This window comes from Pseudorca crassidens, chromosome 20 (assembly GCF_039906515.1).
Source record: "Pseudorca crassidens isolate mPseCra1 chromosome 20, mPseCra1.hap1, whole genome shotgun sequence".
NCBI lineage: Eukaryota > Metazoa > Chordata > Mammalia > Artiodactyla > Delphinidae > Pseudorca > Pseudorca crassidens.
Window position 1 is genome coordinate 48988905 of NC_090315.1, and position 12438 is coordinate 49001342.

Sequence of the window (12438 nt, forward strand, 5' to 3'; positions counted from 1 at the left end):
ATTTAGCTTCACCCAGAAGTTACCATTTTTATTGCTCTCCATTCCTGCATCTCCAACCTACCATCTGAGATCCTTTTTCTACCTACTGAAGAATACTCTTCAATATTTCCTTAATGCAAGTCTGCTAGTGGTGAATTCTCTCAGTTTTTATTTGAAAATCTCAATGTATCCTTTATTTTTAACGTAAATTTTGCTGGCTGTAGAACTCTGGGTTGGCAGTTGTTTTCTTTCAGCAAATGGGAGATATTATTCCAGTGTATTCTGGTTTCCATTGTTATGGCTGAGGTGTCAGCTTATAAGTCAAAAATGTTCCTCTAAGGCAGTCTTTTTCCCCTGGCTTTGTACCTTTGTATTTGTTTTCTGCAGTTTTACTATGATGTGTCTAGGTATGGATTTCTTTTAGTTGATTTTTCTTGGAATTCACCAGGCTTCTGGACTCTGCAGTTGATGTTCTGAGTCAATTTTGGAAAATTCCTATATGTATTTTCAAATATTGTTTCTATTCCATTCTGTTTCGTCTCTCCTTGTGGGAAGCCACGTCAATGTATGGAAGGTCTTCTCATTATATCCTCTGTGTCTCACAACCTCACTATATTTTCCATCCATTTTTCTCTGGGCTTCATTTTGCATGATTTCTTTTGTTCTGCCTTCAGGTCATTAACTCTCCCTTTGGCTATATCTAGTTTTCTATTAAACCTTCCATTCAGTTCTTAAGTTATTATATTTTTCAGTTCTAGAATTTTTATTAGATTGTTTTTCAAGTCTGTATAACCAGTTTCTATGATTTCTAGTTTCATGCCAAAATTGTCACTTTTATTTCTTGAACACAGTAATCACAGCCATTTTGCAGTCTATACCTGATAATTCCAAAATCTGAAGGCCCAGTGGGTCTAATTCTGATATCTGCTGCTTCTGTTCATTTTTGCCCATGTTGTCTTGTCTCCTCATGTGCCTGGTTATTTTTGATCATGTGTTGTATTATATTTGAAAAGTTAATCTAGAAATAATTAGGCTAAGGATGTATTTTTATTCAGAGGCAATTTGCATTTGCTTCTGCCTAGCACTTGGGGGCACTAGAAATACAGGATCACCTTAAACTGGTTTTAGAGCTTGAGATTTTCTGTGTTAGACAGACAACTCTGAGCAGGATTGCTATCCTTGCAAGAGCTGCTTTATATCCAGCCTAACTTTTGTCTTACTGTGCAGACCTTTGGGGTCCTAGTCTAGAGCAAAGAAAACACTCCCACCCCTCACAGGACTTTTGCCCTCTTAACACCAAGAGACCGTCAGAAAAGCACAGTTCAGCCTCCCATCTGCCTCTTCCCGACTGGCAAATGACCCAGGTCAAAAACAGCCCAGAGGGCTTCCCTGGTGGCGCAGTGGTTGAGAGTCCGCCTGCCGATGCAGGCGACACGGGTTCGTGCCCCGGTCCGGGAAGATCCCACATGCCGTGGAGCGGCTGGGCCCGTGAGCCATGGCCGCTGAGCCTGCGTGTCCGGAGCCTGTGCTCCGCAACGGGAGAGGCCACAGCAGTGAGAGGCCTGCGTACCGCAAAAAAAAAAAAAAAAAAAAAAACAGCCCAGAAAGTTAGGCTGGCCTCTCTAGACATTCCAGATCTTGGTCTGGTTACTCTTCATTATCTTCTTAGCTCTGTGATGCTTCTGAAATCGGGGGGGTGGGGGGGGATGGGGGGGGCTGTTTGTTTGGTTTTTGTTTTGCATTTCTTTATTGTCTTGAGTCAATATTTCCTAGTTTACCATTACCCTGCATGGTTTCCATTATTGTAGCTTTATAAAAGGTATTAGCACCCATTCCCTGTTTTTCTAATCTTAGCGATTTTTTAACAGTCTCTCAGATGAACGTTAGACATCATTTTATAATGTTCCTCACAAAATCCTATTGGGATTCCTATGCATTATTTAGGAGGGAATTGCTACTTTTAGAGTATTTAGGCTCTCCACCAGGAACAACATGTAGGATTCCAGCCCATTTATTTACATCTTCTTTTATGTCAATATTTTTTCATATGATTCCTCTGTATAGTTTCTTATTAAGTTTATTTCTAAATGTATATATTTTTATCTCAGAAGCTTCCTGTGTGATGTCACTATTTCTTCCTTCTTCGTGCCTCATTTTTTATATTGTTCAATCTTATTCATGACGGTGCCAGCATTACTATCTTCTAAAAATGTCTGCTGGTTCCTCATACATAAAATATGATATATGGCTTTAGGTTTTTTTAATCAGCTACATGGCTTCCAGTGGGCTATAAAGCATCCCTTTTCTACAGGTACATCAGATGTCCACCTTGGTTTTCTTCTTATCTTGTTAGGACACTCAGCATGACACTCTCAGGCAACTAATGTGTTAGTACCTAGCAGATACTGGTTTTTAGGAACTCACATTCATGCAGGCCCTCACAGAATGACGAATATTCATTTCCATTTTACTAGTCTAGTGTATATTTCACAACTGCCTCTGTCAATAACGGAGGCCTTGGCAACCCCATTTTGACTGGGTAATCCCAAAGTCACCTATACTCTCTGGACCTCTGGTTCCTTATTTGAATAGCAAGGGCTGAGCTAAATTTTTGTTTGTCCTCTCCAGGTATAATATTTATTATATCTCTCTTAGTAAGAAACTCGAAAAAGTGGGCACTAGGCTCAATGATTTTTTGGGGTACTCCCCCAACAGCACAGTATCTCACTGCAGTTCAGAACTCATGAGCAGCCTGTAAGCTTAACACTCAATCTTATTTCCCTTATGCCAGTTGCATGTTGACCTGCAGGACCAACTAGGAGTCTTCTCCCTGAAGGGGAAGCCGTCCACCTCCTACATCTACATCATAGAGGAAAACAAACCACAAGCAAAATGTAAGTAGGGCAAGTATATCTTCTAGAGAGCAATGGGTCCCAGTAGCTCTTTTGTTAGAGGACTAACGTATACCCAGCCAGAGTCAGATGCCCAGTCTCGTCACCAATGGCCTCTCCAGGCGAGGCACATTCCCACATGAGGGCTGCTATCCCTTGAGTCCAGGTCTTTATGGATACATCTTCCTTTAATCTGGTTCTAGATCATGTCTCTCTCTTCTCGTTGCAGCAAAGAAGGCTCACACAGCCTCCCTGGTTGTTCCTCCTGGAGACACAGCTGAATTTGATGTTGTTTTCCACTCCCAGAAGGTTGGGAGAATGGCAGGCAACATCCACTTGTCAGTGATCAACAACCGGTACGAGGAGACAGTCATCCACATGGTGGGAGAGGGGTACGAGGATGACATCACCTTGGACAACATCCACGGGCTGGTGGCTTCCTCCAGCCAGGAGGCCTCAGATATCTCTGAGATCATCGAGGAAAACATGATGGAAGACTTCGTGGCAGGTGAGAGAAGCAGCAGTGAGGTGTTGACACCTGTTGGCTTGTGGTTCATTTTAAATAAGAATGAAATTTAAATAACAGGTTGGTTAGCTTCCTGGGAATTTAGGACTGAATCTCCTCTTTGTTACCGTATGCTCCCTCATGCCTGACTCAGTCACTGCATTCATCCACGTGTTCCCTCAAAGAACAGTTGTGGAGCATCAGTGTGCATGTGCCTGGAGTTCCAAAGAGTAATTAATGAGAGAGTCTGTCCCTTAGGGAGCTTATTCTTTGAGCTCAAACTCCCATTTAGCTAATAAGAGAAATTCAAGTTCCAGATTAGCTGAAAAGTGAATACATGTCTCTCTGTAGTTTTCCCTGTCTGTATCTTTTAGCTGGCTTGCATTGGCATCCTCTGTTTCATCTGTATCATGTACCCTAGACATTCTAAGAGAAATGGCGGGCTGGTTTAATTAGAGAAGGTGTAGGTTTGTGCCACCTCTAGAAGACCGTTCTCCGCAGCCTCACTACTCAATGCGCTGAGAACCTACAGCATCAGCATCACCTGGGAGTTGCTAGAAATGCGAATTTCACACGCCTCCCCAGCACCTCAGACCTACTGAATCAGAATTTGCGTTTAACAAGATCCCCAGGTGATCTGTGTGAACATTAGAGCTTAAGACATGCTGCTCTGCAGTTTATCAAGCACTGCGGCTTCATTTGGTTGATGATATTCTTTGGGTAGGAGAATATTTACTTCTTCATTATTATCAAAATGCATTTGCTAAACACCCTAATTGTGTGGCTGACTGCTATGAAGTGAGTTATAAACACAGTCTCACAGTTTCTCTAGGAGCTTAATTATAGTCCTGGAGTGTAGCCCTAGGCAGTCCGTACAACATGGGTTAAAATCAGTGCTCCTCATGTATCTGGTGTTTCACCTGTTTGTAGCTACAGGGTGGCAACTTTCTTATCAGGGGTCAAGCAGGAGCCAGCAGTGAACCCGAGTTCAGACATCAGATTTCATACTTACAATAGGGTTACCAGATTTAGAAAGTCAGAACACAGCAGTCCCCATTTTTTTAGTGTATTTGTGTCCCAAAATTTTGCATGGGACATACTTATACTAAAAATTACTCATCATTTACTTGTAATTCAAATTTAATGGGGGCTTGTGTATTCTGTGTGGCAATTCCAGCCCTTAATAGTACTGTTTCACCAAACAAATGGAGTTGGCGGGCGGGCAGTGGGGAGCTATGTTTTCCTTTGTACAAATGGAGGTGAGGGCCAGAGTGGGTGGGTGGGTGGATGGATGGGTGGATAAGTAGACTATAGGAGAGAAAGCTTGCTGGCGAAGGACTCCAGGCGTTTCCAGTATAACCATCCAAGGAAGGTGGGGTTGCATGAGGGTGAGGCACAATGTCTTTTAGGACCTGCCTCCGTGGGGAAGTGAGCCTGCAGAGGAGGCAAGAGGGGACTCACTGCCCCCTGCTTCTGTCCCTTAGCTGCTCTGGTGAACCACATCCAGTTTGGGGACTGCCACATTGGAAACAGCTATAACGTGAGCTTCACAATCACTAATCACAGCCAAGTGAATGTGATACGGTTCGAATGGCCCCTTTTAGCCACAGTTTCTTTCTCCCCACAGGTAAGTGAAAACCAGTCCTTGTTTTCTGCACTCCCTTAGGCCTGAGCCAACCCCAGTTTGATTGTCGGCCCATTCCCACAGATACATAGGATGGGATGGATGCATCCCTCACTCCGACCTGGTACCAGAAATGTCCCCTCTGGCCTAAGAGCAGAGAATGAGGTCACCAAGACTGATGTTGAGGAATTCCATGGAGACCTCCATGGATGAAGACAGCTCCCAGTCTTCCCATCCCCAAGTGTAGACCTGTGTCCCCCATGGTGTGTGTTCTTTGGAGCATTTTTCCTGCAAAAGTGGTTCACCAAAAGCTAAAACGGGGGTGGTGGGTTTTGTGGACAACAGAGATTTAGAAAATGTTACATCTTTCTCCTACAGATTCTAGATGCCCTTCAGCATATTAAAACCTAGTCAACTTTGTTTTACCTGGAATTTTCTAACCCCTTCTTTGAGTGTCTCACAGCACACATTTTATGATTTGCTAACCAAAGCTCGACCTCGAACAAGGCCTAGGACCACGTGGCAGCAGAGCCTCACCTCTGGCCAGCACTTGTTTTTCATAGACAGCTCACTTCTGAGTTCCCTGGACACCGGATGTATCCATGGCCTCTTGCTCTGTTTCAGCCACTGAGTTTGTTCAAGCACAGAACTCTAGGGGGTTGGAGCGAGGAGGGTTGGGGACCCTACTTTGTCACCTGTAAATTAGGGTGCTCTCAGGAAGAAGTGTTTTGCTTCCTGGAGAGATATGAAGTGATAGTCAAAGAAGGTAGAGATAAGCTTCTTATGGTCCATTTACACACCCACGGGCACACACTCGGGTATACACCCACGTGTGTACACACACACACACACACACACACACACACACACACACTCATACTCATAGTTGTAGCCTTGAGAAGTATTAAACTTTCTTCTCCCTTCACTTTCCAGAGGAGGAGGGGTTTCTTATCTATTAGAAACATGAAAGGACTCTATATATAGGACTATATATAGTATATATTTGGTATGTGTATGTGCATTTATGCATGTTCAATCACAAATGATTTTATTCTACAAACCAAATTGGATTTCCCATATATCTGGAACACTTCAGCAAATCTCAGCCTTTTTGGTCTCAGGACTCCTTAATACTCTTAAACATTACTGAGGACCCTCAAAGAGCTTTTGTTTATGTGGGTTATGTCTATCAATATTTACATTAGAAGTTAAAACTGAGAATCTTTAAAAACATGTATTTGTTCATTTAAAATATAATAACAAACCCATTACATGTTAATATAAATACCATATTTTTATGAAAACGGCTTTATTTTCCAAAACAAAATTGTGCGAGAAGAGTAGCAATGTTCTACATTTTTACAAGTCCCTTTAATATCTGGCCTAGTAGAAGAGAGCTGGATTCTCATATTTGCTTCTGCATTCAATCTGATGCAATATCATATGTCATGTAACCTCTAGGAAGCTCCATTATATACTCAGGAGAAAATGAGAATGAAAAAGTCAAATGTCATCTTAGTATTATGATGAAAATAGTTTTGACCTTGTGAACTCCTGAAAAGACCTCGGGGCCCCCAAGGGTCACTAGATCACACTCTGAGAACTGCTAAGGTACTGTGTACATCGGTCCATAATTTGTATAGGTCATATGGTTGAGAAGTACAGGTGGTTAAGAGTGTGGTACCTGGAGCCATACTGCCTGGGTCTGAATCCAGATCTTCTAACATTAATGGTATGACCTTGAGCAAGTTACAAGTTTCCTTGTCTATCAAATAGGGGTGGTAGCTGTACATCCCATAGGGCTGTCGTGGGGGTTAGTAGAATTTTGTGAAGGTTTAGTATAGTGCCTGAAGCATGTAACAGTTTGGTAAATATTAGCTGCTCTTTTTTTTTTTTTTGCGGTACGCGGGCCTCTCACTGTTGTGGCCTCTCCCGTTGCGGAGCACAGGCTCCGGCCGCACAGACTCAGCGGCCATGGCTCACGGGCCCAGCCGCTCCGCGGCACGTGGGATCTTCCTGGACCGGGGCACGAACCCACGTCCCCTGCATCGGCAGGCGGACTCTCAACCACTGCGCCACCAGGGAAGCCCAGCTGCTCTTGTTCTTATGATTAAATTTCTATCTAAGAACGTCTTGTACCTATTTAAGATGGTCTACGTATATGGGCTTGAATGATGCATTATTTTTTGCCAAGACTTTTGACCCTGCCCCTAGAGTGGGACCATGAGGCATCAAGAGTCCTCAGGATTGAACTCCCCAAAATACTAACGCAAGGCTCTTCCCCAGCTGGGCCACCTCCACCCTGGCTGTGCCAAGGACATAGCGGTGACCATGAAGTCAGACGTGCCCATCAACCTGAAGAAGATGGGGATCGAGTGCAAGCTCTCCAAGATCATGTTTCAGCTCCCTGCAGACCAGGTCCCCGACTGGGACGACCGCATGCGCACGGTCAAGTGGGTGGATGTGCTCAGAAACACGCCCGGGACTTTCACTACAAAACAAAAAGTGAGTAGGGACACCAAGCCCCAGTCTGGCCAGGCCTGCCATGCTTGGATGCCTTCTGCCCTCAAGCTCAGTGTCTCATCATTTCCTTCTTTCATGGATAAAGGAAATGGTCCCTGTTCCACCTGCCCTGGGTTTCCAAAGCGGTGAACTGAACTTCCAAGCAAGCCACCTGCCATCCACACTACATGGACCACACGAACCACACACCTTAATTGGTAGAGCTTTCATTGAAGGATTTTTTTTTAATTAATTAATTATTTATTTATTTGGCTGCACCGGGTCTTAGTTGCATCATGCAAGATCTTCGTTGCCGCATGCAGGATCTTTGTTGTGGCTTGTGGGATCTTCATTTGTGGTGTGCAGGATCTAGTTTCCTGAACAGGGATTGAACCCAGGCGCCCTGCATTGGGAGCTCAGAGTCTTAGTCACTGGACCACCAGGGAAGTCCCTCTCATTTAAGTCTTGATATCTAGTTTCTAGTTGAGCAAATTCCTCCCACCTCTTTCTTCTTCAGAAACCTCATGGCTATTCTTTTAGCTACTTCCTTTTTCCCCTCAGTGTCCAGAATTAAGTTAATTATAATCTATTTCTTGTGTCAGAATCCCATCTTTGGTCCATGCGTGCCCCTCCTTTAATTACCCCTTCGTTGGTTTCTTTTTAATAATATAATAAACAGGGACGAACCCACACCCAACACAGGAAGTATAACCAGGATTACCTGGGTGGTTCTCAGCCATCCCACCCCTGCCTGTCTCTAAGACGTGGTCGCTACCCTGGGATCTCATTCCCTTGATTTTTGTTTTTATTTCTTTTTAAAATTAACCTATGCATTCTAAAAAGCATATTGTTTAGTGTAGTTTTTAACTTTATTTTTTTTAAAGGTCATTGCGTGTGGTCATCTGTATCGTGGCAGGCGGCTGTAGCACACCCATGTCCCTGCTATATAGAAGTGCATTATTATTTACCCATTCTTCTTTTGAAAATTAGTTGGGGTTTGCTACTGTGGACAGTGTTTCTGTGAGCATTATAGTTCATGTCACACGGTGTTCATTTGCAGGAGTTTATATTCCTAAACTGCGTCACAGGAAGTGGAATTGCTGAGTCACGGGATGTGTGAATGCTCAGCTTCCCAAGAAAATGCCCAAGCATTTCCAAAGTGGTTCTTTGCTAGTAGGAGTATAAATTGGTACAGCCCACTTTGGAAAGCACTTGGGTATTATCTTAGAAAAATAAGAGTATTAGTCATTTTATTTTTGATACACTCTTTTATTCCTGTCTTTGTCTGCAAACGTGCTTGCCATATTTATCACTCATATTTTGACTTTAATGAATCTTTTCATGATTATCTCCATATTGTTTTATTCTGAAGTATTTTGCTTATTCTTGGCCCTTTACTTTTCTAAATAATTTTTTAATCCATTTAAACAAGTACTGTGAAAACCCTGATGGACACTTGATTGGAATTGGATTGTATCTATATATCAGTTTAGGAAGGATTGATAATTTTATAACATAATTCATCCTTTCCACTAGCAAGGTATATCTCTCTATTTAGGTCTTCTTAAAGATTTTTTTTTTTTACTACCATTCATTTTCTTTAATAGAAATAAGACTCTTTAGGTTTTTTAAATTTGTTTTTGAGTCCATTTTATTAAATTATTCTTCTAGGAATTTTCCCTTCAACTGAGTTTTCATATGCATCTTCATAAAATTATTCACAGTATTTTCTTATCGTCTGTTTAAATGTCTGTAGGATGGATGGTGATATCTCCCTTTTCATTTATGATATTGATGTGTATTTTCTCTTTTTTTCTTCTTGATCATTCTCACCACAGGTTTTCTAAATCTTTTCAAATAAACAGCTTTTAGTTTCATTGGTCCTCTCTGTTTTAGATTTATTTTCTGTTTCATTAATATCTATTCCTACCTTTATGATTTCCTTTATTCTACCTTCTTGGAGTGTATCTGACCCCAAAACTCATGCCTGTGCAGTCGTGATGCTCTCAGTAATTTCTTGTTCAATTTCTTCCTTTCCTATTTCTGAGTCATTTTAGGTTTGGCCTCATCATTTCTTCTGGAACTTGAATCTGTGAGTTGGTTCTCATTTGCCTGGGTAGGAAGCACTGTTTTATCTCCCCATTATTCCTGTGAGGCAGGTGTCTCTGCATCACTGAGGACACGGCTGCCTTTGTTACAGGTGATAGAGACGGATCCTGAGCCTGCTTACTCAGTACTAGAAGAAAACTACCAAGAACTGCAGCTGCAGATCAGTGCCCACGTGAATTTCGCTTCATACAAGTGCCAGACGAGCGATGTGCACTTTAAGGAGACACTGGTTCACCAGACCCGAGTGTTTGAGTGAGTCATCAAAAGCCTCCTGACACTCTCAGAGAAGTTCTTTAACTCCATCATTCACTGGGTCCTTCATCAAACATTTATTCAGTGTCCACAACAGCGTAGACCAGACATCACATCTGCGCACCAGAGGGTCTTTGTAGGTCCAATGAAACATTCAGACCCACAAAACTATTGAAGTTCACACTTGAAATCAAGGTGTAGACCTGGAAACACAGTCTTACCGGGAAGGTGGCATCAGGCAGTGGGCTTCGGTGGGAAGAGTCCTTGCAACAGCCCGTATCACCACCCAGGAACTATTCCTGTTGCCCCTGCCCCAGGTGACAGCTCGGACAATACCTACGCTAGCGGGCATGGGGTCCATCTTAGCTTAGAAGGCCGTGACCAACAGAAGCCAACATTTCTCGTAACCACTCCATGGCTATAGCTTCCAGGATCCCTGCAAGGGATGTGCCCAGTTACAAGAGTCACTACACTCAGAGAACCCCAGTGCTATGGCCTCCCTCCAGGGAATCACGATTCTTCCCAGTCCAGCCCAAAGCAAGTTACCAATCAGGCGTCATTTTTACTATAAACAAAGTTGTCTAATAATATGGCTGACATTTCTCTCTTACCAGGCTTCCACGGAAGCAGAACTAGAAAATTAATTCAAAGTTGAAATTGTCCTTAGAAGGAGAAAGGGTTATGTTAACCCTTTATCCACACTCAGGTGATACAAGGATGCTGTGGGTCCTGCTCTCAAAGAGCTCATAGTGGGTGTTGGGGGAATGGGTGAAAATAGTTCAACTGATGGTTGCAGTACAGTGCTCTGGGTTTGCAGGAAGCATACCTAAAGCAGACCAAGATATAGGGAGAGACAAGTGTGGACAAAGTGGTGGCCCAGCTGAACTTTGGAGGAGAAATAAGGAGGTGGCCAGGTGAGGAAGTGAGAAAAAGGGCCTTCAGGCAGAGAGGGCAACACAGACAGAGAGAAAGCCTGTGACTGTTCTTTGAGAATTACAAACACAAAAGCGTAAGCCACTGACATTTCTGCATTGTAAAAATTAGTAATTAACTTGTTCAACTCATTCTGCATTTGTGGCACTTAAGGCGTCCTCTCAAATTAGTATAGAACCAAAAGGTAGGAAGCAGGAAGTGGTATCTTCTGCTGACGGCCATTTCACCTACAGCAGGGGTCAGCAGACTCTGGCCCGTGGACCAAACCCAGCCAGCTGCTTATTTTTATAGATACAGTTATGTGGACACACAGCTGTGCCCGTCTGTTTATTATCGTCCACGGCTGCTTCTGCACTTCCACAGCAGAGGGAGCAGTTGCTGCAGAAATCTCTGGCACGCAAAGCCAAAAACCTTACTATCTGGCCCTTTACAGAGCATTTGTTCACTCCTGGACCTAAGCCAAGAATGCGTTTTTACTAAAAGTATTCTGTTCCGTTGAGATTTCTCCTCTTTATAAAAATTTGCTTTAGGATAAAGACCAGTGCTCATAAATTCACACAATCCATAAATTCACACAAGCCCCTGAGGCCAAAGCACCTTGACTTCAGGCACAGCTACATGGTCTACCTGGACCAGATAATGGGAATCTAACCCCTAAACCCCACCTTTAGACCTACTGCCCCACCGCAACTCTCAGCTCCTACTTCTCCCCTAAAACTGGGAAGAGCGTGTGTGTTTCTTTCTCTTGCACAACCATTTTCTTACATCAGGGCCTCATCCTCTTGCTGTGACTGTGATCAAGTTTAATCGTGATTCCAGAAAAAGCTTCTATCTCCCAGTTCTTGTCTTAGAGCAGGGAAACTTGAGACAAGAAAAGTCTCCACTAATTGAGTATTTGAGACAAGTATGTGTCTCAGCCAGTGAAGACATCTGAGGCAGGGGTCAAATGGTTTCTGACCACAAGGACATTGTTTCTGGTGGAAAGTGATTCAGGAAAGGAGAGGCTTTGGAATTTGCACCCGAGGAAGGTGCTGTCTTGTGAAATAGAGTTTGTTTCCTCTCTCATGGGAATTTTTCAGGATTACCATGATGCAGGCTGAGAGCTCATTGCACAGGCTGCCAGTAGTATGCAAGATGATTTAAGTGCTAAACATCTGCATACTTTTACTTTTAATAGCTATATATATATTTTGTGTGTGTGTTTTAGAAGGAAATATAACAGGTATATCGCATGCATGACTTCAGATAAAATTGCTTAAAACTTGTCTTTGAAGAAATATTTAAGAAACGAAGTGACTTAAAAAAGTTAACGGTACAGATGATGTGCAGACAGGACAAAAATCTGAAGCACGTTTCTCAATTCCATTCCCTGATCTGTTTGCAGGTTTGAACTGATTAATTCAGGAAATGTGCAGCTGGAATTCAGCTGGATCTCAGAAGAGACGGCAAAGGCTGTCAGTTTTGCAATGCCAGACAACCAAGGTAAGTGCGGTGACGGGTAAAACCCAGGGCTTGAACTGGGTCCCCAGTTATTACAAGAGGCTTGTTCATGGAGAAGCAAGCACTGCTCCAACGGCCCCCTAAGAAGCAAAGGAGAAGCAGAGCAGAGGCCTCCTGGCATCTGCAGAGCCAAAAGGGCCTGA

The 12438-nt window shown here is 43.1% G+C and overlaps 1 protein-coding gene across 1 annotated transcript in view; it reads left to right on the plus strand.

Moving 5' to 3' along the window:
* Nucleotides 1–12438, plus strand: part of HYDIN (HYDIN axonemal central pair apparatus protein) — a 433808-nt gene that overhangs the window by 384244 nt on the left and 37126 nt on the right. Inside the window, exons 64-69 of the mRNA XM_067720656.1 lie at nucleotides 2771–2873; nucleotides 3100–3378; nucleotides 4860–5002; nucleotides 7286–7504; nucleotides 9702–9862; nucleotides 12180–12277. Coding sequence (XP_067576757.1) covers nucleotides 2771–2873; nucleotides 3100–3378; nucleotides 4860–5002; nucleotides 7286–7504; nucleotides 9702–9862; nucleotides 12180–12277 — 1003 coding nt within the window. The remainder of the gene's footprint in view (nucleotides 1–2770; nucleotides 2874–3099; nucleotides 3379–4859; nucleotides 5003–7285; nucleotides 7505–9701; nucleotides 9863–12179; nucleotides 12278–12438) is intronic.